Source organism: Rana temporaria, chromosome 3, assembly GCF_905171775.1.
Source record: "Rana temporaria chromosome 3, aRanTem1.1, whole genome shotgun sequence".
Classification (NCBI taxonomy): domain Eukaryota; kingdom Metazoa; phylum Chordata; class Amphibia; order Anura; family Ranidae; genus Rana; species Rana temporaria.
The window spans coordinates 97,443,376-97,471,135 of NC_053491.1; the positions used below are offsets into that span (position 1 = coordinate 97,443,376).

General features: G+C 40.3%; 1 protein-coding gene across 1 annotated transcript; it reads right to left on the reverse strand.

Moving 5' to 3' along the window:
- Window positions 1-4,441: 4,441 nt before the first annotated feature.
- On the reverse strand, window positions 4,442-15,795 carry NR2E3 (nuclear receptor subfamily 2 group E member 3). Its single transcript, XM_040343050.1, has 8 exons — window positions 15,501-15,795; window positions 13,571-13,721; window positions 11,851-11,954; window positions 11,502-11,750; window positions 10,114-10,295; window positions 9,583-9,823; window positions 9,369-9,474; window positions 4,442-5,059 (listed from the first exon to the last, which is right to left on the reverse strand). The coding sequence occupies exons 1-8, from the start codon at window positions 15,553-15,555 to the stop codon at window positions 4,927-4,929; spliced, it is 1,221 nt and encodes a 406-aa protein (XP_040198984.1). The 5' UTR covers window positions 15,556-15,795; the 3' UTR covers window positions 4,442-4,926.
- Window positions 15,796-27,760: the final 11,965 nt, after the last annotated feature.

Genomic DNA, 27,760 nt, shown 5'->3' on the forward strand with positions numbered 1-27,760 from the left:
AACTCTGTAATATTCACTGGATCTGTGGAAACTCCTTCAGCAGAACTTATGTGACCAACTGAGGTGACTTATGACCTGCAGAACTTGCACTCGTGTGCTGACAATTTCAGTCCCTCTTTTAGGTGAAAAATTGCTTACCATTGAGGTACACAAGAGATTCCTTAGAAACTAGATCACCCAAAATTCTTCCCATTAATCTCTGGAATGTTGCAATGTACCTGTTATGCATGGGAATGTGGTAGTATCCAGATCATATGTCTAGTGACCCAACAATTTTCTTTGAATGATCAGGTGTTGTCCTCTGATTCACAGTTCTTTAATCTACACACAAGTGGCTGGATCCACATTTTTACTCACTACCACAAAAGGGAAGGAAGAAGGTCTCTTACTAGCCACAATGATCCCCTGATCTTTTATGTGGTGTAGTGTCTGTCTTAACTCATCTTCATCTTTTGGTGCTATCCTCTGGGAAAGGAGTAACATCACTTAGTCTAAAAGTGTGTTGAGCATTGTAATTCTTTACAGCGAACTGTGCTCTGGCATATTTAGTACTCTTCTCCAGCATTTGTAATTGTCTCTTCCCTCAACATGATTTTTGTATCAAACCATGTCTTTCTGTGTATGTGCATATTCTTATGTTAAAATGGTTAATAAAACTTTATTCTTTAACCACTTCAATTCCAGGCAATTCCCACCCTTCCTGCCCAAGCCAATTTTCAGCTTTCGTTGTCGCTGTTTAAATGACAATTGCGTGATCATGCTACACTGTACCCAAACAACATTGTTATTATTTTGTTCCCACAAATAGAGCTTTATTTTGGTGGTATTTGATCACTTCTGCAGTTTTTATTTTTTGCTAAACAAATAAAAAAAAAGACCGAAAATTTTGAAAAAATATTTTTTTCTTTGTTTCTGTTATAACATTTTGTAAATAGGTAAATTTCCTCCTTCACTGATGGGCACTGATAAGCTGCATTGACAGGCACTGATGAGGTGGCACTAATGAGGCGGCACTGATGAGGTGACACTGATATGCAGCATTGATGGGCATTGATAGGCGGGACTGATGGGCATTCATAGGTGGCACTGGTAGGCTGCACTGATGGGTACTTATGGGTGGCACTGATAGGCAGTATTGATCGGCTCTGATGGGCACGGAAAGGCGGCATTTCCCTGGTGGTCCAGTGTGGTGACATTCCCTGGTGGCCCATTGCAGCATCCTGGGCGGGCATCCGAGGGGGGCTGCGCTGATAAACATTCAGATCCCCCCTGTCAGGAGAGCACCCGAACGGCTCTCCTCTACTCGCATCTGTCAGATGTGAGTGAGGAAAAGCCAATCAACTGCTCTTCCTGTTTACATCGGGATCAGCCGTGATTAGACACAGCTGATCATGTGGTAAAGAGCCTCCATCAAAGGCTATTTACCGAGATCTGTGTAGCAGTGTGTCAGACTGACACACCGCCCCACCAATCGCCGCCCCCATGGGTGCGTGGCAGCTGTTATCCTGCTGGACGTCATATGACGCTCAGTCAGAATAACTGAACCACCACGTGGCCGTCATTCTGCTATAGGCCGAGCGGGAAGTGGTTAACAACAAAAAAAAAGTATGTTGAGCACTCCAGCCTACATCCATATCATCTGTAGGGGCCACTTCTGGCAAATCTGACAATTGCTGCGTCCAGAGCTCTGGATACTTCGGGTCACTCAGATTGAATTTAAGGGTAGAAGCTGTATTTCTGACTTAAACTGTGTACACTTAACACCCAGCACAGGGTAGCAGGCAGTTAGTTACTACTTGGTGAGAATCTATTATGACAGGACAAAGAAAACAATTTTTTACAGTCAAAACTCTAGATAATTTCATTCTGGTTCTCTGTCCTTTCTCTCGTCAATCACTCACCAACCTTTGATTTTTATTCATCATCGCTTCAAGAATTTCCACGGGGACATACCTTCCATCCTTGAGCAGCTTAGGCATAATACTGGAGGCTACGCTCAGCAATCTTGCTCCTCCTGGTGAAATTTCCATTTGGCGATCACCAATGTGATACACCACTCCACACGGATAGCTAATAGAGAGAACCTCACAAAGCTCTTGAAGTACAGATGGGAAATCAATTTGCTCAGAAAACATAGTCCAACCTCCTTCAATACATTTCTGAAAGGCACTATATGCTGCTATACAATTACTGCCCAGTATCACTGGAGCTATGCTGGAAAAGACAAGAGCCATGATGTCCACAGGAAGAACACACCTGTTTTCTAAATCAGAAACGGTCACAATTACTTGCAAACTTCTCAGTGTTTTATGCCCCACAATTCCATTCTCCCGGTAGATTAAAGAGGAATACTGATCAAATACTTCTGGTAGAATGAAGGTAAATAAAGGTAACTTGGGTTGTATGACAGTGGGCCAGATTCATGAAGAGATACGACGGCGGATCTCCTGATCCGCCGTCGTATCTCTGAGATCCAACGGTCGGATCTATGTGACTGATTCATAAGAATCAGTTCCGCATAGATCTCCCTTAGATCCGACTGGTGTAAGTGCCTTACACCAGTCGGATCTTAGGCTGCAATCTACCGCTGGCCGCTAGGTGTAGTCGCGTTTTTTTACGTGTTGGATATGCAAATGAGGAGAACCGCCGATTCAAGTCCGAACGCCCGCCGCTTTTTTTTTTACGTCGGCTTTTTCCGGCGGATAGTTACCCCTGCTATATGAGGGGTAGCTAATGTTAAGTATGGCCGTCGTTCCCGCGCCGAGATTCAAATTTTTACGTTGTTTGCGTAAGTCGATCGGGAAAACGAATGGCAGCAATTTACGTAGCCGCCGAAAACAATGACGTCCTAGCGACGTCATTTGGAGCATGCGCACTGGGAAATTTTGCCGGTGGCGCATGCGCTGTTAAATCCGCGCGGGAACGCGCCTGATTTAAATTGTACACTCCCCCTAGCCTCGGAATTTGCATTCCGCCGGGGGAGTTACGATCCGACGGTGCAATTTTCGAGGTAAGTGCTTTGTGAATACAGCACTCGCCTCGCAAAAGTGCACCGGCGGATCGTAAATCACATAGATTAGCGGATCTAAGGATCCGCTAATCTATGTGAATCTAGCCCAGTGACTTTAACTATAGATTTAGAGCCTATCAGGGGGCCCTCTTCACCTTGGCCTGAAATGCTCATCTCTGTGTCTTTGCTTTCTTTATGAAGAATGCCACAAACGTTCTGGTGGAATTGTGCACATATATCCAATTATACAGTATATAGATATTAAGCAAGATACCTCCAGGTGAATGTTGCAGCAAAGTCCAGTTGCAAGGGCCCCTGGGGATGATCACAATGCAGCATTTGTCTTGGTGTCAGACAAGATCTCGGGTGGTTATGAGACCCTGGAATGCAGTTCTACACCAACAGAAATCGTTATGTGGCACTGGAACTCAGAGTAAGCACATACTCTGTGCTTAGTCCCTAGTAGCATCTAATCTGTCATACAACCAGAAGTGACTGTCAGATGCCTAACCTGCTCTAGCCTATGCTGGTTATTGTGCCCTTAGCTAAAACTAGCTATATAATCCCAGACCAGAAGCGACAGGGTAAACTAAAATAACAGGAGCTATGTATAAACACTATTGCAATAAACCAGTTCACCTATGTACTGCAAGGTGCCCACTACACACATACAGTCCCACAGACCTAGCTATCGGTCACAGTGCATGGGACATAATAACAATATGACAGTGATCCCCTGTCCGTTACAAGGATTCATATGCACACTCAAGAAGCTACTGGCAGAAGCGGTTAAACTATTGAACGTAGGGATACTTGCATAATAGTTTCTGCTTCGAGTCTGGGTAAAATACAACAGCAGCAACAGCTCCTGTGAGAGTGTAAGGTCATGTGACTCAGTTCCTTTCTCCCTCTTCACTTCCTTCTTCCTAGGTTTTTAAACCCAGCCCCATAGCAGATCCTTACACACTTCTAATTTGGTTGTGTATTACTGCTGTGTTTTGAATTGTGGATGTTATCATGAAAATTGTATATGCACAGCTGTGTCCATGCCGTACGAATATGTAGGAAGTTTGGTTTACCTGTCAGAGATTAGTACATCTGGATTGTAAAATAAATGTTTATTAAATATAAGCTGTAAAACATTGTAAACACAAAAAAATGCTCTAACATCACAGGAGGGCTCAAGAAGCAAATTGCAGGGTGCAACACAAAACGCACACAAACATTTTTTTACTCACATGAAACCCTCTGAAGCTGGCAGCACACTGACACAAATTACTTACAGTATGTCTATAAACAATAAATAAATAAAGGGAAACAAAAACACTGTAAAAACATACGTGCTGTCTATTGCAGTGGCTTCCAGGTCATGTTTGCAGGTTTTTCTTTATCTTGCACAGGTGCTTTAAATCAGAGTCAATAGATTGGTATTTTGTAGAAGCTATTTTATCTAACAGAAATTCACAAAACATGGCCTGTTGGAGGTACTTGAGGACAGGGTTGAGAACAACTGGCCTATTGCACCCTGACATTTTTGAAGTTTAGGTTTTTATGCTTCTGTAAATTAGTATATGAGGTTGCTTTGGGCAACAACTGCGCTCTTCCTTTCTTCCAGTTTCTTAGCATCCCTAAATTATGACCATGCCTCTTATAAGCAGAAACCATCACATACATCTTTGTAAATGCGGACAGGAGGTACACGAATGATATCCCCTGAGTATATACACACACACAATACGACAATAAGTAGGACAGAAGTCATTGGCTTGTGATTGCATTGCTGTGCTCAAGTTCCAGTGAAATTCTTAAGTCAGTTTTCTTTTCATGATTGGACCCTTGTACAAGGGCCTTGCATTTCACTACTATATTAGCAGCTGGTTATTTTAGGCTTCCGCCACACTGGCTGAGTGACCTGTTCAGTTCTTAAACATATCACAGAGGAGTTTTTCCATGGGAGTGTTGCCAATGGTACGGTGGAAAAACAAAAGCTCTATGCGCTCAGAGGAGATGAAGCGAAGAGATGGGGACAACAAAAGCAGCTTCCCAAACCTAACAGAAGGGAAAACAAAGGTTAATGGCCTATCCCTTAAATGTAACTGAATATTTTATATTATTCATTCAACCTACCCTCAACAAATCTTATACTCACCTGTCCCCAATCCAGAGAGATGTCAGCTATGTGGTCTCCTCAGTGCCACACAGCTTCACAGTTAGGCTAACGAATATGTGTTTCAATCTCCATTCAATTCTTTGGAGACTTCATACTCCCATGTTGTTTTATAACGAACAGGTAAAATAGTTTGATATGCTAAATATATTTAAAAATATAGCGCAGCTTTAGTTACAAGAACTTCTTTTAAAAAGTTTTCTAAAGTTTGGAAATTTGAAAAATGACAGCCCCAAATTTAGATTCATCTTTTTCATATTTCTGCTTTTTTTTAAATTAAACTTTCTCTAAGTATTTTCAATTGTTTGAAAGCTAGCCAATCCTAGAATTCTGCATGGTTTGCTGTTTAGCTTGTCTCTGTTATTTTGGTGGCAATTGATAAAATTAGTCTGGTAGATACACAGAGGGGTAGATATATGAATTGTCAAGTAAATTGAAAGACGGATCTCCAAACTTTGGCCTGCTGCAAGATCTTTTCCAGCCCCCTGATGTAAGAGGGGGCTCTTATTGGAACTCTGATGTAGGGGAGGAGACTCTGATAGGGACTCTCATGTGAGGGGGACTTTAATAGGGAGTCTGATATAAGAGACTCTGACGGACTAAAGTATATGTGGAATTAGTTTATTTAGGTTGTTTTCCTGTTGTTCTAAATCATAACATGCTGATTAAAAAAAAGTTCCCAAGAAAAAAATATTAATTGACTTAAATTTGATTTGTTCATTTAATCATTTAATCAAAATTGTATCGCCTGTGAATATTTGTGAAATATACAACGTGGCTCTTGTACTGAAAAGTTTGGAGACCCCTGCTGTACGAGGATGGTAGTGACAATACCTAAATGTACCCCTTGTGTCTGTTGTGGTGATGCATCCTCCACATTGCAGGTAGAGGGGTGAAGATTAGTAGGAAAAGTAGAACTTCAGACAACCAACCATATTTATGAAAGATTAGTTGGTATATTAGCCGACATATTAAATGGATAAGCTTATATTAACTTGCTTATTTATTATTAATCTGTTTATACCAGTACACATAGTAAACTTGTTTTGGATATAAAGAACATCACTATACATACTTTCTCCCATAAACTTATGTGCTTTCCCCCAAGCTGATACCCAGATGTACTATGAATGATTCGGTGTCATGGCACCCTTCTCTTAACCACAAGTACTAGGTTGTAATACCCCTTCATTACCACATATTTTTTCAGTACTGGGGATGCTTTAATTGACAATTGCTCTCTCATGCATCACTGTACCCAATAAGATTTATATCATTTTTTAACACATAGGCTTTTTTTTGGTGATATTTAATTGCTGTTTTAATTTATTTTTTATTTTTACATAGACTCATTACTTACTGCTATAAAACATAGCAAATAAAAATGCCAGGACAGTACAGACTTCCCCAAAATTACTCCTTTTTGGGAAAAATGGACACCCCAAGGTGATCTAATGTTTTGTCAAAAGAAAAGATTTGCTCTGCCCCTTGGAGCTTATTTATGAGCGAAACACATTGGGGGTGTGGCCTGGCTGGGGGCTGGGCTGACATTTATCTCACTTCATGCAATTGGTTCTACTTCATGATGCGACTTTTGGATCTTTTCCTCCGACATTGCTGCAGCTTGGACCTAGGACAAGCTCCCTGCCCTCACAGCGGTCTAGTCGGACTTTACCTCTCTACCTAGCGGTATCTAAATTTGATCCAAAAATTTGGGGGAAATTAAGAAAAATGCCAGTATTGATGGGTAAATGTTGCATTAGATACATTAATATACAGGTCATACACAGAGGAAGGAAAAGTGGAGGGGGTTGATGTACAGGTCATCTACTATGAAAGGATGGAGATGAAGGGTTAATTGTTCAGATGTGCAGAATAAGGGAGGTGAAGGGGTTAATATACAGTCACTGCAGAGACAGGATGGAGAGGGAGGTGTAAGGGTTAAAATCTGATCATTAAATTAGTAGCTGCTGCTTTTGCAGCTGCTAATCTGGAACTAATGAATGAACAAGTCAGTTATTTATTAGCCTTATCTCCTTTCCTTTTTGGTTCGCTATAGGGTAGAGGAAAAAGGGGAGCACTCACAGATGTAAACACTACACTGGCTACATCATGTGATCGCTGTGTTGATTAATCATAGCAATTATGTGGTACAGAGCCCCAAAGCTTAAATCTGGAACACTTGCTATCCAAGGGCTATTTCCAAAGCAAAGTTTACAAAACTGCACGCCAGAAATAAATGTTCGCCAGACATGGAATGGTAAGGCGATTAAGCGTGATCATGGAGCTCTTTATTTATAGTGTAATTATGCACTGCAACATCACACCAGCTCTTCAGATCAGTAAAGGACTGCCCCAGGTTTTAAGGCAAAGAGCAAGACCTGGTGTATCACCTGACTGGCTTGATGACTTTAGGTGTGGGGTAGGGAGTAATGGGAGGGTGGGAGAAATTTACACACTAAGTAAATGAGCCATAGCAGTGACTAACACCTACTAACCCATCAATTTATTTGACAGGTTAAGAGTGGGAGCCAGAGAGAAAATATAAGGTAGGTAAAGACTAGGGGTGGGGGTAACTGCTGGGGATCATGGTGAGGAGCACCGAGACATAGTAGTTGCCTGTTATAATTTGAGAAGGAGTTGATCAAAGTCTGCAGGGAGGTAGTTCCACCTCTTGGGTCTTGATTATTTTGAATTTTAGCATTGTATCAATCAGGTTTAACAGTTATGTTTTTGTTGTGTTTGTTTTGCATGGATGCATTTTTTGTATTTCTTGGGTGTGGAGAGTTGCAGATTTCCATCCTCTCATTATTGTTTTGTTACCATGAATAAAGCCATTATTAGCTAAACTAATAATTGAGATATTTTTGAAGGGAGCATCCCTGTTTTATCATTTGGTACACACTGGTCAAAAGCTTACAAACCATGGGGCATGTCCTCCAGATATAGTAGAAGATGCCAAGTTTATCACAGTCCCAAAAAATGTTTAGAGGAGGCTTCAGGTGTAAATTAAGTTATGCAAGAACTGACTTACATTATGCAATCATGAACAATCAGAAATAGTTTTGCTTTTTTCCCGTGCACATTATTAGCAAAATAAATCTTCACCACATTCGCTAAGCTAAGAGAAAATTCCCTTGCAAAGTGAACAGCCTATTTGCCTTTAGTAAAGCAACCTATGAGAATATGAAAGAAAACAACTACTGCTGTGGTTCCTCTATGTATCCTATAGTGTTTGGGAAATCCTTTGTTGCAATGGCCCCTTAACGTGAAACCACATTTTTGCTGTAAAATGAAATGCTGATAGCAGGACCAATTTTTATCTTCTGTGCTTGCTCCTCACTTTCCCCTGGCTGCACTGCCTGACTTCAGTAATCTGTGCCCCCTCTGCAGTCCAGATGGAATTTGCACTTTATGTGTACCCCTATTTTGTTCTACAGGTTTATGTGCAGCTGCTGTTAATACCACACACAGGCAGCACAAGAGACCAAGAACCAAAGTCAAAGCACAGGACCCACTTTCAATCACTGCTGTGAAGAGGGGGAGAGGCTTGGTTTTGGTTCTGCGTCTTTCGCACTGCCTGTGTGTGCGATGCTGGGGGTGGCTGCACATAAGCATGTGGTTTAAAAAGGGGAGCTTGCACAAAGTGGACACTCCAGGGAGACTCCATAGTTCCCAGAAAGCACAGAGGGTACATACTGTACTTGAAGTTGGGTAGCGTTCCTGGCTTACAGTATGAGAAGCAAGAACAGAAAAAAGGAAAAAAAAAACAACAAAGAAAATAATCGAGGCCCCCCTCAAATATGTTTCACACACACTAGGGGGCGCACATACCGCAAAATAACCAGTGGGAGAATCACCGGTATTTATGAATTGCAAAAAAACTCAGAAAATATTTAAAACTTGACAGAGACTACAAACTACTTAGTAGTTGAAGCCAGGTTTTTTAAGTTTTCTGAGATAAAAAAAAAAAAAAAAAAAGCAAGAGCAGTAAGTCCTGCTATCATCGCATTTTACAAAAATGGTTTTATGATCACTTTGATAAAAAACTATATAAAACCCCCATATTGTAGTCTGTGACATATGCGACACTCTACACCATATTATAAACAAATGTGATCAATACTTGTTTACATGGCAAATGTGCTAGAAAATATTTACAAATTAAGTTGCTGGCGAATGTTTCGTTACCTGACTGGCTGGTTGGGATAATGATTCCTAGTATGTTGAGCCAACATCATTTGAGACTGATCTTGAAGGTTTTCCACTTGTTCAGGGTCTTTAAGGCCTCTGGTCTCTGAAATACAGCAAGTAAGATGTAAGATTTGATAAAAGAGATTATTCTAAATAAAGAACGTGCATTTCAGTGTTTGACTTGAGTGTTTGTCAGAATTAAAATACCCACCTGGTTTAAAGAGGAGTACTGCCTTCAGGCAAGCAAATTCTGTTGGGTCAACACTTAGCGATTTAAAGCGACTAATTGTTTCTTGAAGGATTCGTACATCCAGACTGGAGGAGATAGCTTTTCCATGAACACTTGAAGATAAGTCTGGCACGGACAGCAAGGGGCAGCTGTCAAGTGGCATAGACCACTGGATGGCACAGAGAAGAAACAGTTCACTCCATGCTTCTTCTAGAAGGATGACCTACATAATAAACATAAAAAAGAAAAGACAATCAAGTTTTCCTGCAAGGCTGGATTCACAAAGCATAGTAGTATAAGCATGACAGTTGTACAGTTGTATTGATTAAAGGTCTACATAAACATGGGCACTTTGGCAAAAATTACATTCTCTGGAATATTAAGCTATAAAGTGAAATTTAAATACTGTACTCCTCCTTTGAATAAGCAGCCTATATTGTTCTTTGAAGTAGCCAACATCTCTCTAAATCAGCACACAATTGTAGAATTTACATTAGCAGTCTCTAATCTCACCTGGTCTCTAAATGGAAGGTTGGAGAAGACTGGCAGGTTCTTTGCCCATTTCACTGCCATGAAGAGGAGTCGGGCTGAGGTCTCATACACTCCTTCTGGACTGGATGTAATAAAGGCAGACATCTGAAAATCATTAGGTGTTCGTTCTGGCTCATTACTTGTAACATCTATGTTCTCATCAGCTGGAAGAAAAAAATGGTATCAGCACTTCTTACCATTTAGAAGAGTTGACAATAAACTTAGTTGTCTGTAATTGTAGATTTAATGCATAGCAATTCTGTGACTATAAAAAGACTCAGCTTCATTTATGGGACTGATTTACCAATGTATGAATCAAAGTGAAGTAGACCAGTTTATATTTTAAGCATCCATGAACAAGAGAAGCTGTAATTCCTAATTACAATACAAAACTTGTTTTTAATATTCATTTCACACTTTTTAAAATCAAATCTTTTAAATTCCATATTTAAATGGCTTGTGCATGGAAAATATAAAAAACACTTCCAGAAATTCAATTGAACTATATGGTCAGAGAGGCATGCTTCACACATTGGTGCCTGTCTTTTTAGGCCGCGTACACACGATCGGTTAAACCGATGAGAACGGTCTGATGGACCGTTTTCATCGGTCCAAACCGATCGTTTTTTCGGTTAAAAAAAAGCAAACTTGCTTTAAAATTTAACTGATAGATTGCTAACCGATAGGTCAAAACCGATCGTTAGTATGCAAAACCATCCGTTAAAAATCCACGCATGCTCAGAATCAAGTCGACGCATGCTTGGAAGCATTGAACTTCGTTTTTTTCAGCACTTTGTTGTGTTTTACGTCACCGTGTTCTGACACGATCGGTTATTTAACCGATGATGTGTAGGCGCGATGGACCATCAGTCAGCTTCATCGGTTAACCTAGGACAACTGTCTTTCAGACTGTTTTCATCGGATGAACTGATCGTGTGTACGAGGCTTTACTCTCCCCGCCTGTCAGTCACTACTTACTAGTCTTAAACCCTATTGCCCAGGCTATGATACAAGGAAACAAGGCTGCCATCACATACAAAGCAGCAGGTATCAGATCACATGAGGTCTATTTCTTCCTATTTGTTTTTGTCATAGTATATTAATAAAAATGTGTTCAATTTCTATGTGTAACCTATTTTCTGCTTTTTCAGTAGTTTATAAATTCCTCTGGTCCTAGCATTATGGATAAAATCACAAGTTGAATACCTTGTATATCCGAAAACGAAAAAAAAAAAAAAATCAGCTCTGAACTACAAAATGATATGACCTTACTACAGAGAGTGGTCTTTGATTTATGAATAAGTTAATATGCTTGGATGAATATTGAAATGGTACATATTTATCTATATTCACAATTAAAGGACCCATACCTTCTTCCGGCTCCAGTTTGGCGCAAGTCTCTGCTGTCATCAAGCTAGCCATGAATCGATGGTTATGGGGTGGACTCAGGGTTCCTGATATGTTATTGGGGACGGGGGTTCGTAAGTTGTTCACTGGTGGACAGGAAGGAGGAGGCTCTCGGGTGGTTGCCAAGTGTTCAGAGCGGCTGTCTGTCTCTAACTCAATACTATCCAGTCGGATCTGCGCTGTGCTGCGAGGCTGACGCTCATTCTGTACAGCTGAAGGTAAAAGAATAAAATCACATAGTTATATCACCGATGTTACAGAGCGGTCATATACTATAAGTCAACTACCTGAGAAAGCAGGCAAGAAGCTTACCATCCTTGTTCATGCCTGTCTGAAGGCATTTTTTTAACCTGCAAGCCTGGCACTGATTTCTATGTGCTTTATCCACTGGACACATCCCTGTCCCAGCCTGGCATCTGGAGCATACACACAAAGTAAAACAAAAAAAGGCTGTTTTTTAAAATATATTCTTTATTTGTTGATTAAAAAGAATGTAGTAGCTGTATTCGTTTTAGCTTTTTCCATTTATTTTCACTTGGTGATCCTGCCAGTCTGTTTTTCAACTTCCCTTAACAGACAGACCTGCCCAGAAACTGTGGCAGTTATGGGGTTGAGTCAAACTATTTATCACTGACAGGTGTGCCTACAATGGTCAATATTTATTCGTTAATTTAAAACATTTATCAAAAAATGAGAAAAAAAAACTGTTGGTGTAACTGCTAAAAAAATGTTAGCTAGAGTTCAGGTTTGAATGGTTAGTCTGCGCAGATTGTCAATTCTGCTGTCTAAGACCCCTTTCACACTGGGTCACTTTGCCGCTGCTGTCTGTCTCTCCAGTGTGAAAGTCCCGAGGGCTTTCAAACTGGAGAGGTGCGCTAGCAGGACGGTAAAAAATGTCCTGCTAGCAGCATCTTTGGAGCGATGAAGGAGCCGTGTGTATACCGCTCCTCTACCGCTCCTGCCCATTGAAATCAATGGGGTAACGCGGCTATACTGCCAGCAAAGTGCCTCTGCAGAGGCACTTTGTGGTGGTTTTAACCCTCTCTCGCCCGCTAGCGGGGGGTAAAAGCGCCCCACTAGAGGCCGAATAGCGCTTCGAAATTGACAGTAAAGCGCCGCTAAAAGTAGATGCGTTTTACTGCCGACGCCACCCCCGCCCCTGTGTGAAAGGGGCCTAAGGTGTGTGCATTGCTCCTCCATCCAGAATGGAGTCATCCTAAGACAGTATATTACTGGCCAGATCAACAGGTGAAATAAAGTAAAAATCTGAAAAATACTACAAAAAGAAAATGAATGCAGTCACCACATTTAAGGATTGTAAACTGCAATATATTACTTTTTTGTTTTCGGATTTTATACTGCATTAATAATATGAAATCATCTAAATGTGCGTAAAGTGTCTCTGTACACGTTCCTATACATGGAAAGGCATCTTCCTTTCCTGTACATTTGAGACAGCATTGAACATTCCACAAAATGTTAGAGTTTGTGATGCACCCAGCACTTTAACAGTGGAACCATCTGAATGCTTGCTTCACCTCAAAATCAGCCCCTGGACAGGTCAAATAGTGTAACCTTAAAACCATGTTAATGCATCAAATGCACACAATTTACTAAGTTCAGTTGAGTCAGTCAGAAAGAGAGCAATGATTTATGAATGAGATATAAATAAAATATGCAATTTTTTTTTTAAAAGGAACTCTAATGTTATGGGCTCAAAATCAGAATTTAAACTTACATTTTATATAAGGTGAATATACAAGTCACTGTAGGCAAAATGTGCCTCGTTTAGACACAATTGTAACAACACCATTTATCGGTGAACTCTGCCAATTTAGGTGTATTGTTCAGCAACCATTTCCAGCTCTTTTTTTTTTTATTTTTTTTTTTAAATTTACTGAATATGAAGTTATAGAATTGACATCTTATTATGTCCACCCTAAATTAATATTTAATTATACAATCATTATATTTATTGTGACAGCAAAATGAACAGAATTTGAAGAATTCAAAGTTCTAAGATTGGACCTACCTGTAGATTAGTTTTCGGCGGACACTCCTTTTGAAGAAACCACTGCAACCGTTGCAAGCAAAGATGCCGTAATGCTTTCCGCTGCTGCTGTCACCACATACTCGGCACAGCAGAGCCGGGCTTGGGGCTGGACCTGAGACAGGACTAGGAACTGGAAGGAAAAACAAAGAGTCACCCACCATTCTTCACAATTCATTTTCTCTCTATGGCCAACATAAATCTGTCTAGATGTCTTTGGATATTAACTAGAGATACGACCAAAGGTTCCCAACATTCCAGGTCTTGCTTACTAAAGTGATGCAGCACAGCCTTCAAACATATAACTAAAATAACACATTTCTATGATGGTGTGGATTGGACTTATTGCTTTCAAGTATTTGACAGTGGGCGCTCTCAATCACTGTCAAATACTTAAAAAAAATAAGACCCATAGGCGATTTTAGGTGCATTTGATTTTTTTAATTCTTAGCTTTTCTGATAGTTAATTGACACATTTATACATCTGCTAAAAAAAAAAAATGTGGCTTCACTTTGCATAAACATAATCAGTGTGATGCTGTAAAAATAATTCTCCCAATGTATTTCTTCTAAGAAAAAGTCACAATGCATTTTATGGAGATATATAGTGGCTCAGCATTTCAAATTGATGTTCTTTAAATGATGAGAAACTTGTTTTTACTTCACGCAGTAAAAGGCACACAATACCATTTTCTCGGTATAAGTAAAATAAATGCTAGATGTGCCTGCAGTATATACAGTATCTGCAATTGCACAGCCAAGAATGAGGTGCTTTGAAAAATATGTACAAGGTTTATCAGACTGATTGCTTTTTTATAATTGCTACTAAGATGATATGTAGATATAAATATTTATAATGCCAGTTTCTACCTATATCTTTAATGAGACTGGATTTAACAAATTGAGACAGTGTGGTTTCTGTCTCAATAAATGTACAAAGGAAGTGGGCAATGTATTTTATTGCATTCAAAATAGTTATCTATGCGTGTAACCAGGTGTGTTCCCCAAAAACAAAAAAAAACACCAAAAAAATCAATAAATAACACAAAGGGGTTACAGCAGAGTAAGCAGAACTTATAGCGTAATAAACTTATAGCGTAATAAACTTATAGCGTTTATTATGCTAGAAGCGTTATATAGCGTTTATATAGTAAGCAGAACTTATAGCGTAATAAACTTATAGCGTTTCTACCCATATCGTTAAATTAGACTAGATTTAACAAATTGAGACAATATGGTTTCTGTCTCAATAAATGTACAAAGGAAGTGGGCAATGTTTTTTTTTGCATTAAAAATAGTTAGTTATCTATGCGTGTAACCAGGTGTGTTCCCCAAAAAAACAAACAAAAAAAACACCAAAATAATCAATAAATAACACAAAGGGGTTACAGCAGAGTAAGCAGAACTTATAGCGTAATAAAAACAAATAATACAGTAACTTCAGGCATTCCTGCCCTTTTTTAATTACTAACCTGCACCATGCGGTAGAAATGGAGTTATAAGTATTAGGGTCCTAAGTAGCTTCTTTATATACAATACTAAAGAGGTGTGACCACTTATTAACCCTTACATAGCAAACTCCTGTTTATGAAACAAGGGATTCTTAGTTTGCATATATTGCAATACATATTCAAGCTGGCCAAATGCGCCAAAGTGATCCCTCTCTTCCCAGTCTCTATTATATCTTGCCTACATCTTATTTGTTAAAAAAGCATATACAGAATGTGTTGTTTTTTTTTTTTAACGGATATATGTTTCTTAAATATGTTAATATTTATGTTTAGCTATATGTGTATTTTTTATTATTATTTTTTTTTTTTTTTAATCTTCATTGAATACATATTTTTTGCAAAAAAAAAAAAACGGATAAAATAAGATGGATGGAGTTAGAGTATCATTAACTGTGGCTTACCTGACTGGCTTTCTTCTGCGCTGGTACTAAGAATGGATCCAGTGGGTGAACTCATGTCACCTTAACTTTCCAGAGTATTTCCTCAGATGATTCTCCTCTTATCAGGTTCTAAGCTTCTTTCAGAGGTGTGAACAGTCTGTCAATTTGACATGTGAGCCCAGTTTCACTAAATCAGTTAGTGTATTGATTGAAGCAGCTGATATGTTGTATCATACTAAGATAGATCCAAAAATCAGATGATTCTGCAGGGAGGTGAAGCTCTACAGAGTGAGAATGGAGAGCTTTATTATTCTCTTGCTTCTGTCTCCCTTCAGGAGTTTTCGTAGGGCCTGGAGATTAGCTCCTAACGCTGTGTAAGCAGATGCCTCTTGTCATCCTCTTAATCTTTACTGTCTATGAGAAGGTGGCACAGCCACACATCTTAATGGAGAAGAAGCATGGAGCCTAGTCTGTTATGTGAAGGTTTGGTGTTCAAGTTAGTCAGAAGACTTCTCACACACTCTTACCTATCTTAGTTTGTTAACCTCATACATACAATACACATTTTGTTATGTGAAAATTTTAGCAATCACTTTTTCATTTCAATCTGCACCCAGCGATGACTTTTTATTGGTGGATGATCTGTGTTCAAAATGTAAAATAGTTATATTGATATCCACATTGTATTTCAATTATTTCAGGCCTACTCCTATTAATCTGAACCATCTTGAAGTTTGTAAAATTACATTTACTTGAATTCTGTGACATGTATTCACCATGCCGTGTAAATAGACATTGCTGTATTCACTATGCCCTGTAAATAGACGTTGCTGTGTTACACATTTCACAGAGCCTGCCTTCTGATCTACAGAGGTGCTGAGAGGAGGAGTTTCAGGAGGCGGAGTCAGTACAGGAATCACAGCATGCAGACAGCAATGTTCCATGGGATATAGTGTCCTTAGAAATTAAAAGTAAAACGCAGAGGAGAAGCTGCAAATCATGCAGGGAATTCAGGAAGTGGTGGACAGAGGCAGCACTTACAACATAAAGGAGATTTTTGTTAATACGTTTATATTGGAATGTCAAAAATAACTATTGCTCATATTATGCTGATGTTGAAAAAAGAAAATGCATACGGTGACCATCCTTTAAACTAATTTTAACTCCTTTAACCACTTCCCATCCCACCTATAGTAATATGACGGCCACATTCTGGGTGTCCATCATATGATGTTCTCCGGCCGCAAGGGGGCACACGCGCCCGCCGCATTACATGGGTGCTTATGAGTGTGCCTGGCAGCCGCAATGTTCGCCAGGTACCCGCGATCGACAGTTACAGAGCCAGGGACATGGATCTCTGTGTGTAAACACAGAGATATACATCCTGTCAGGGAGAGGAGACCGATGGTGTGTCCCTTGTACATAGGGACAACGATCGGTCACCTCCCCCAGTCAGTCCCCTCCCCCCACAGTTAGAATCACTCCCTAGGGAACACATTTAACACCTTGATCGCCCCTGGTGTTAACCTCTTCCCTGCCAGTCACATTTATACAGTAATCAGTGCATATTTATAGCACTGTTCGCTGTATAAATGTGAATGGTCCCAAAATAGTGTCCGATCTGTCCACCGCAATATCGCAGATAACCGCCATTACTAGTAAAAAATGTTTTTTTAAAGAAATGTCATAAATCTATCCCCTATTTTGTAGGCGCTATAACCTTTGCGCAAACCAATCATTATACGCTTATTGCGATTTTTTTTACCAAAAATATGTAGAAGAATACATATTGGCCTAAACTGAGAAAAAAAGAAATTGGGTTATTTATTATAGCAAAAAGTAAAAAAATATTGTGTTTTTTTTCCCAAAATTGACAGTCTTTTTTTGTTTATAGCGCAAAAATAAAAACTGCAGAAGTTATCAATTACCACCAAAAGAAAGATCTATTTGTGGGAAAAAAGGATGTCAATTTTGTTTGGGAGCCACGTCACACGACCGCGCAATTGTCATTCAAAGCGTGACAGTGCTGAAAGCTGAAAATTGGCCTGGGCAGGAAGGGGGGTGAAAAAGGAAGGGGGTGAAAATGCCCGGTATTGAAGTGGTTAAATTAGCAAAAAAAATGCAAGATAACCATGAAAACATTTGAGAATCTATGTCTGTAGTAGGCCCACATAAATCTAATTTCCTGCTTTTGAAATTGACTCTGTTCTTTTTCCAGAAGTCCTTTACAATGGTTGAGGAGAAATTGTAGGCACCTGCAGCTTTATTCTCAAGTTTTTACCCCAGATGAGATATTCTCAATGGGTATTGGACCTCTGGAGGCAAGTTGAGGTTATCTCTTTTTACAACACTTGAACTGATTGTGTGATTAAAGTGGACAGACCCCCTCCCATTCAGCATTCTGTGAGGAAGTTGGTGCAATGGCGTTTCATGGAAAATTAACACAACAAGGTAAGAATCAAAATTTGCTAAGATGTACACAAGTGAGAAAAAAAAAAGGATTACTTTTTGTTCTCAACAAACACGTAATTACATTTCAAACCCATTAAGCTAATACTTCAGATGATGAAATGCTTAAATAACTGTTCACAAAAAAAAATTGGGCAGACTCAATGGACCACTTGGTCTTTTTTCCACTGTCACTTTTCTATGTTTCTAAATGCAGTTGTGTGATGCCGCGTACACACGGTCATTTTTTGTCTTGTAAAAAAACATTGTTTTTTCTCATGATAAAAAACTAAGTTTTTCAAACTTCATTTTAAAAAACGACGTTGCCTACACACCATTGTTTTTTCAAAATTCTCTAGCAAAGCGTGGTTACATTCAGCACGTACGGCGGCACTCTGTTACATTCAAGCTCGCGTCATAACTTGCTTCTGAGCATGCGCGGGTTTAAAAACGTTGTTTTAAACGTCGTTTTAGCCTACACCCGATAATTTTTTATGACACAAAAAACGACGTTTTGAAAAACGACATAAAAAATTGAAGCATGTTTGAATTTTTTTTGTTGTCGTTTTTCAGAAGACATAAAACAAAGTTTTCCCCACACACGGTCATTTTAAATGACGTTTTTAAAAATGTTGTTTTTTTTCATCACAAAAAACGACCGTGTGTACGCGGCATGAGAATCACACAGAAAGATACAAGTTAAATCTGTTATTCTCAATCACTACTCTACAGCAATTGAGGCTCGCTATAAAGAACTTTTGCAGTGCTACAGTTTCCCCAAACGCTTGCAAAATCTATTCAAGGTGCTTCTCTCAACTGCTTTAGGGGATGAGGAACGGCACATCCAATCATAGTTGGTGAGATTGTCCTAATGTGTCTAACATCTTATCTGTGCAGTATGAGGCCCCGTACACACGAGGGGATCTCCGCTGGAAACGGTCCGCCGGACCGTTTCCAGCGGAGATTCCTCCTCCGGATTTGGATCCGATGGCTCGTACTCACCATCGGATCAAAATCCGTGCGGAATTCATCCGCGGTGACGTGTCGCGCCGTCGCCGCGATGATGACGTGGCGACGTGCGCGACGCTGGAATGTAAGTACTTCCACGCATGCGTCGAATCATTACGACGCATGCGAGGGAGGGGAGCGGACGGATTGATCCGGTGAGTCTGTACAGACCACCGGATCAATCCGCTGCACCCGATTCAAGCGGATAAATTTCTTAGCATGCTAAGAAATTTAGATCCGCTTGAAATCGATCGGCCCGAGAAATCTCCGGGGATAAATATCCGCTAGGCCGTACAGACGACCGGATTTATCTGCTGGAACTGATCCGCGGATCAATCCCAGCGGATAGATCCGGTCGTGTGTACGGGGCCTTAGGTAAAGGAATATGGAAAAACCCAAACTGTAAGAAGGCCTCCTCCGTCTACAAGAGGAGAAATGCAACAACATTCAAATTTAAACTTCTAATCTTAATCACAGCCAAGCCCTGGAAATCATCAATACCTATGATAGTAGAGGTCAACAAAAATTACATGGTACTTAATAAACAAAAAATAATCAGTCATTTTTCATAATTTCATTAAAAAAATTCAAAGAAGTTGGGTTATCTTGGATCGAGAAATTTATGTCATGCAATATCTACCAAATTCCTCCATCCTCTGCTTACATTTTTTTGTAATTCTTTATTAATGCCGCGTACAGATGGTCGTTTTTTGTGATGAAAAAAAACGAAGTTTTTGAAAACGTCATTTAAAATGACCGTGTGTGGGGAAAACGTCGTTTTATGTCTTCTGAAAAACGACAAAAAAAAAATTCGAACATGCTCGAATTTTTTGTGTCGTTTTTCAAAATGTCGTTTTTTGTGTCAATGAAAATGATAGTGTGTGGGCAAAACGACGTTTCAAAACAACGTTTTTAAACCCGCGCATGCTCAGAAGCAAGTTATGAAGCTAGCTTCAATGGAAAAGAGTGCCGTCGTACGTGCTGAACGTAACCGCGCTTTGCTAGAGCATTTTAAAAAACGATGGTGTGTAGGCAACGTCGTTTTTGAAAATGAAGTTTCAAAAACGTCGTTTTATTTCATGATTCAAAACGTCGTTTTTTTTTATCACAAAAAACGACCGTCTGTACGCGGCATTAGACATTGTGCATTTACAAAAGATTGTGCCAATGCTGTATCAGGGCTCAACATTTCAAGTCCTGAGCTACTAGCCAGGCTTTAAGGGTTACTCGCCACCAGTTGCCCCACCCAACCCCCACCATGTCCCTCCCCTAATCCCGCCCCTAGAAAAGCCCTCATAAATTATCTCATGACATGACACTTAAATGTTTTATGCAGAATTAGGTTATAAAAATAAATATTAACAACAACTTTATCCGTGCCCAAAAATGCAGCCTGCCCATGTCCAACAATGCAGCCACGTGTCCCCAGTGCAGCCACGTGTCCCCAGTGCAGCCACGTGTCCCCAGTGCAGATTTGTGTCCCCAGTGCAGCCACGTGTCCCCAGTGCAGCCACGTGTCCCCAGTGCAGATGTGTGTCCCCAATGCAGCCATGTGTCCCCAGTGCAGCCATGTGGACTTCGATAGACAGAGCACCCATCCAATCCTGGGATGGGTGATCTGTCTATCAAAGTGCCATGAGTCCCCAGTGCAGCCACGTGTCCCCAGTGCAGCCACGTGTCTCCAGTGCAGCCATGTGTCCCAAGTGCAGATTTGTATCCCCAGTGCAGATTTGTGTCCCCAGTGCAGCCACGTGAACTTTGATAGACAGATCACCCGTCCAATCCTGGGATGGGTGATCTGTCTATCAAAGTGCCACGTGTCCCCAGTGCATATTTGTGTCCCCAGTGCAGCCATGTGTCCCCAGTGCAGATTTGTGTCCCCAGTGCAGCCATGTGTCCCAATTGCAGCCTACCTGTGCTGGGTAAGAGAGCGGAGAGGAGGAGGAGGAGCCACTGCCTGGTTGTTCAAAGAACGGGGAACATAATGGCTTTCAATTCAATAGCTTTGTTCCCCGCCGCGAGCCGTCATATACAGCCCCTCCCCCTTTGTCCGGGATACTTTAATCGACAGATCACCCGTCCAATTTTTTGAGAAAAAAAAATTGTTTACTTTCTGTTATAAAACATTTCCAAAAATATATAAAAAATAACGAATTTATTCATCAGTTTAGGCTATGTATTCTGCTACATATTTTTGGTAAAAAAAAAAAAAACGCAATAAGCGTAAATTGATTGGTTTGCATAAAAGTTATAGCGTCTACAAAATAGATTTATGGCATTTTTATAAAAAATGTTTTACTAGTAATGGCGGTGATCAGTGATTTTTATCGGAACTGCAACATTGCGGCAGACAGATCGGACACCTAACTGACATTTTTGACACTTTTTTGGGAACCAGAGACATTATTACAGTAATCAGTGCTAAAAATATGCACTGTTATTGTACGAGTGACACTAGCAGGAAAGGGGTTAACATGAGAGACGATCAATAGATTAAATGTGTTCCCTGCAGGTGTTTTCTAACTGTATGGGGAACTGTGTCTCGGAAAATACACAGATCCATCTTCCTGCTTATCAGAAAGACATGATCTGTGTGATTTCCCCTGTCAGAAGGGAGATCTGCCTTGTACACAGGTAGATCCCTGTTCTGTCACATGCGGGGGAACGATCTCGGGTGGCCTGCGGACATCAAGTCCACCGGACCCCCTGATTGGTTCCCCAACTGGCCGATGGCAGTGCGCGCGCGACGTACAGCTACGGCGATTAGGGGGATCGTGCCACCTTGCCGCAGTATAATGACGGTGGCTGGTCGGCAAGTGGTTAAGCCCCGGGGGGCGGAGTGAAATGTGTCGGGGGCATGGCCTGGAGGGAGTAAAGGCTGAGGTTGCCACTAACTATCGATCCAAGGGTTTGCTTCGATGTGAGGCTAAAGGAAGACTTTCTCATACATTCATGTACTCCCTGATTGTTCCAACTGATGAAGATAAGTAATATCTCTATTAGGAATGCAGTATAGTAATTTTGTTTATACTTTTAATATTTAAAAGTAAAATGTTTGTCATATTATTCTGTTGTTAATAATTACTCAATATGAATTTCTAACAAATACAGCATTCTAAACTAAACTAAAAACTTAAGCATTCAATATCCAACAAGAAGTGATATGGCTACCACCCCTTCACTATGATTTTTATAATATCTATGGAAGCCTTTCTTTACCGCAATAAAGCCAACCAAAACATTACTAGGCTTGTTAACCACATGCAGGCTTTTGCACCCTTAAAAACTTCAACAAAGTACCCAGGTTATAGGTCATACTGTATGTCCGGTCTCTTTCATCATATTGCAGCTTCCAACACTTTTTTAACTGCTAACCTTATTTTTTTTTTAGCACAGCTTAAAATTGGAAAAATGCATTTAATACATTTTTTTATTATTTTGCAATGCTTTGTACCACATTTGTAATGTTAGTGTCATTGCCTTTATATGAGGACACAGAACAGCAAGATTCAAATATTTGCACTCTATAAGTAATACTGGAAACAATAATAGCAGGCATTAAACTTATTGGAGGCCCAGCAGCTATAGAGCATAGTGCTGTATATTTGTTGAACAGAAATACGCACACAGGCATTATCCCCTGCCCTGCAATTAAAACTATCACTGACAAGGCTAAACAGCACTGGAAATCTAATTAATCAAGCAATCAAATTGAGAGGACCAGTTTACATTTTAGTTTATTGGACAGCCTTTAGGAAATATTTTATCCTGGAGGAACCCTTGAAAACGAATTCATATCTTAGGAAATACCTGCATAAAAACATAAATGAACAGCTTATTGTACATTGGCATGGCCAGTGAGTTGTAGATATAGTAATCAAATGATATTTGTATATAAATGATAATGACATTTTGAGTGGAGAATTATATGTTTTTTGGATCTGTTTATTTAGACATAAATATTAGTCTACTCTTTTACTTTGGTTCCCCCTCTTCCACCAAATCTAGTCCTCCACAAAATCTAAGTCAGTAGTGTAGTTAGTTAAAATGTCAGTATTGCTTTTATAATTTCTTGCTTGATCCCTTATTTATCTTATCCAAGAAGTAAAACATAGGCCCGGATTCACGTAGGAGAGCGCATCTTTGTGCGGGCGTAACGTATCCTATTTACGTTACGCCTCCGCAACTTTGACAGGCAAGTGCAGTATTCTCAAAGCAAAGTTGCGGCGGCGTAGCGTAAATAGGCCAGCGTAAGCCCGCCTAATTCAAATGTGGAAGATGTGGGCGTGTTTTATGTAAATGTATTGTGACCCCACGTAAATGACGCTTTCTCCGACTGGCGCATGTGCCGTCCGTGAAAGTATCCCAGTGCGCATGCTCCAAATTAACCCGCAAAAAGCCAATGCTTTCGACGTGAACGTAAATTCCACACAGCCCTATTTGCGAACGACTTTCGCAAATGACGCAATCGACAGAAAATTTTACGCTGGCCCGACGTCCATACTTAACATTGGTACGCCTCATCTACGCCTCATCTACGCCTCATATAGCAGGGGTAACTTTACGCCGGAAAAAGCCTAACGTAAACGGCGTATCTGTAATGCGATGGCCGGGCGTACGTTCGTGAATTGGCGTATCTAGCTGATTTACATATTTCTAGGCGTAAATATGCAGTTAAGATACGACGGCGTAGGAGACTTACGCTGGTCGTATCTTATACAAATTCTGGCATATCTGATTCTTTGAATCGGGGGCCAAGATACGACGCCTCAGACTCAGAGATATGACGACGTATCTGGAGATACGCCGTTGTATCTCCTACGTGAATCTGGGCCAAAGTGTGTCTTGGGTGGGAGAGCTTGTTTAAATAAAATCAATGTGGAAGGAAGTAGATAACCCATGCCTGAGGGGGGGGGGGTTGTCTATGGGAAATGGGGATTGAATATAAACATAAAAGGTAGATTAGATCTGATCACCATGTCCGTTAGCTGTGGGACTATTTTTATACACTTTGTATGTAATACAAGTCATTGCTTTTAAAATGTAAACAATGTGTTCTTGTCCTTTGACGGTACCAAGAAAATCCTGCTGCCCCATCATTTTCTTTAATTCTCTATAATGATTTTAGGATGAGGGTATTCATATGCAGAGCTTTTTTTCTCAGAAAATCGGTGCAGGAACTCAACCACGACCCGTTCAGATTTCACAAACAGTAGAAGGGTCTTAAAGGGGCATTAAATACCAGGATTGCATTACATACAGAGTGCAGAGTTCAGGGGGTTACACAGCTGTCACTTGTAAACACAGAAACCAGACTTCTGTGTTTACAAGTGATTGTGGTGAGCAGGCACCAAAGGGTCTGAGCCAGAGGTGGTGGAACTGAGTTCCCCCAAGTTCCCCCTGAAAAAAAGCCCTGTTCATATGTATACTCATTTTTTTTCTGAGCAGTCACTTCTACTCTTTATGAATGAATTTGTGATTCTCTACTACATCTGTAGAGTCTGTTTTCTTTTTTCAGTCAGTTCATGGCACATAAGTGGAATTTGTAGGAAATAATGAGGAGCAGGATGACATCATTCTACCATCCTCCTCTTTCTACAATTCAGCTTCCATCAATCATTGGCCTATGAACCAAATTAATACATTTCAACGGTGCACTGCTATACAGGGTGGAAAGACCTTTAACAAGATGACTGCCATGGCTGCTCAGTCAATGATTTATACATTTTCATTGTGAGGAGCAGTGAAGCACATCCATTGTGTAGCACTACAGAGCAAGAAGCAAAGTCTACACATGCCATGGGCAAATATGACTGTCCACAAAGATTGACAAGCTACACTTACAAAAGTTTTAACATACTTTGAGAATATCATTTACATCAATATGATCACCGTTACAAGTTTATCTAAACAAATGAAAAGATGATAGTAAGACCTCTTTCACATTGAGGCGTGGAGCCGCGGTGACGGTATAGCCGCGCTATTTGTGGCGCGGCTATACCGTCGTATTTACCGCGATATTCGGGCCCTAGCGGTGAGTTTTTAACCCCCGCGTTGCGGGCGCTATGAACGCGGTATTACCGTGCTTTCCCATTGATTTCAATGGGAAGGCGCGGTATAGGAGCGGTGAACACACTGCTCCTATACCGCGGTAAAGATGCGGCTAGCAGGACTTTTGGAGCGCTCCTGCTAGCGCACCGCTTCAATGTGAAAGCCTTCGGGCTTTCACATTGAACACTACAGGGCAGGTTTTTTCATGCGGTATAGCAGCGCTATTTTTAGCGCTGTACCGCATGAAAAACGCCTTAATGTGAAAGGGGCCTTAGACAGGTAGAAAACGGCAAAAAGTCCATCTTAGTTACACCAATAGAAAAATGTATAAATAAATGGAAACCTTTTATATACAGAACCCTATACCCACAGTTAGTCCAGGTGAAGGAAAAAAAAAAAAAACATATAAAGCATCAAGGCAAATAGATATTCCCCGACTCAACAATCTCCACATCCAGCAATTTTTTTTTTTTTTTAACTATTAACTGAGATGTCCGGAACTAGTTCTTGAGGGAGTCTATTCCACATTTTAACAGCTCTTACTGAGACTAAGCCTTTCCACATGTGGAGGTTAAACCTCTTTTCCTCCAAATGTAAAGAATGCTCCCATGTCCTTTGCATTGATCTTTAAGTGAATAACTCTGACTAAGTTCACATTAGGGAATATGTACAGGTGATACTCGAAAAATTAGAATATCGTGCAAAAGTTCATTTATTTCACTAATGCAACTTAAAAGGTGAAACTAATATATGAGATAGACTCATTACATGCAAAGAAAGATAGTTCAAGCCTTGATTTGTCATAATTGTGATGATTATGGCTTACAGCTCATGAAAACCCCAAATCCACAATCAGAAAATTAGAATATTGTGAAAAGGTGCAATATTCTAGGCTCAAAGTGTCCCACTCTAATTGGCTAATTAAGCCATAACACCTGCAGAGGGGTCCTGAGCCTTTAAATGGTATCCCAGTCTGCTTAAGTAGGAATCACAATCATGGGAAAGACTGCTGACCTCACAGAAAACCATAATTGACACCCTCCATAAGGAAGGAAAACCTCAAAAGGTAATTGCAAAAGAAGTTGGATGTTACCAAAGTGCTGTATCAAAGCACATTAATAGAAAGTTATGTGGAAGAAAAAGGTGCACAAGCAGCAGGGATGACCGCAGCCTGGAGAGGATTGTCAGGAAAAGGCCATTCAAAAGTGTTGGGGACTTTCACAAGGAGTGGACTGAGGCTGGAGTTGGTGCATCAAGAGCCACCACACACAGACGGATCCTGGATATGTATTAGTTTCACCTTTTAAGTTGCATTAGTGAAAAAAATGAACTTTTGCACGATATTCAAATTTTTCGAGTATCACCTGTATGTATTTATTAACGGTGATCATATCACCTCTTCCCAAGAGAAAATAATTTAAGTTCAACTTATCTTTTCTCAGAGCTGAGCTCCGGCATGCCTCTTATTATTATTATACAGGATTTATATAGCACCAACAGTTTACACAGCGCTTTACAATATAAAAGAGAGACAATACAATAAAATACAAGAGGATTAAGAGGGTCCTGCTCAAAAGAGCTTGCAATCTAATAAGGTGGGGCAGTTGGTAAAAAAGGTTGTAACTGTGGGGAATAAGCTGATGGAAGTGGTAAAAGATTAGTTGGAAGCGTGATAGGTTTCCCTGAACAGATGAGTTTTTAGGGATTGACTGAAGGCAGCTAAAGTAGGAGATAGCTAGACATGTTGAGGTAGAGAGTTACAAAGGATGGGAGAGGCTCTGAAGACGAGCAAGGGAGTCGGAGAAAAAAATACCATGAGAGTAGGAGGTTGTGAATGGCTTTGTATGTTGTGGTTGAATTTCATTCGCTGGACGATCGGGGGCCAATGTAGGGATTGGCAGAGAGGGGTGGCAGACACTGAGCAGTTGGTAAGGTGGATAAGTCTTGCAGCAGCATCCATGAAACACTGAAGTGGGGATAGCCTATGGAGAGGTAGGGGAGAGTATTTTAGAGATGTTATGGAGGTGAAGTCTGCAAGCTTTTGACAACGATCGGATTTCGGGCTAAAATCACAGGTCAGGGTTTAGGATTACACCTAGTACCCTGGCATGAGGGGAAGGATTGATGGTTGCATTATTGATTTTGATGGGAACGTCATGGAGGGGGGCACAGGCGGGGGCTATTCTTATGCTATTAGCCCTTAGCCTCCAAGTGCATAACTTCACATTTATCAACATTAAACCTTATTTGTAACATAGTTGTCCAATAAAACAATGCTTTAGGGTCTGCTTCCAAGTTGGAGTAAGAATGTTATTCCACTGGTAGCTTGGTGTCATCTGCAAACACATAAATGGTACCTTTAATCCCAACACACAATATAATTTATGAGTACATTAAAAAGTAAGGGTCCCAACACTGAACTTGAGACCCTTCAGAGTGTAAATCATTAATCACTGAATTTGTTATTTTAGCCATCTTTCTATCCATTTACAAAATGTTGTAAGCCTTTAGACCTTAACTCGGTTACGGAATGCTCTACCCTCAGACATTCGGATGGAGAAAAATCATCGGGCCTTCAAGGAAAAAAAATTAAGACCCTTCTATTCTGAAGCGTGGCTAGACGACCACATTGGTTACAGCGCCTTGAGACGATTTAGTTCGCATTTGTAACGCTATATAAGTTACTCACTCACTCACTTTACTGACACATTTAGCCATGTGTGGGGAACTGTGGCAAACATTTTTTGCAAAGTCCAAGTATGTAGCTACTGCCA

Coding starts and splice junctions, on each gene's coding strand:
- NR2E3 (XM_040343050.1), bottom strand. CDS start 15,555: ATGAGTTCACCCACTGGATCCATTCTTAGTACCAGCGCAGAAGAAAGC. Junction 9,824..10,113: donor ACCTTCCATTTAGAGACCAG/GTGAGATTAGAG, acceptor TTTATTATGTAG/GTCATCCTTCTAGAAGAAGC. Junction 5,060..9,368: donor TATCCCAACCAGCCAGTCAG/GTAACGAAACAT, acceptor CCCTTCTGTTAG/GTTTGGGAAGCTGCTTTTGT.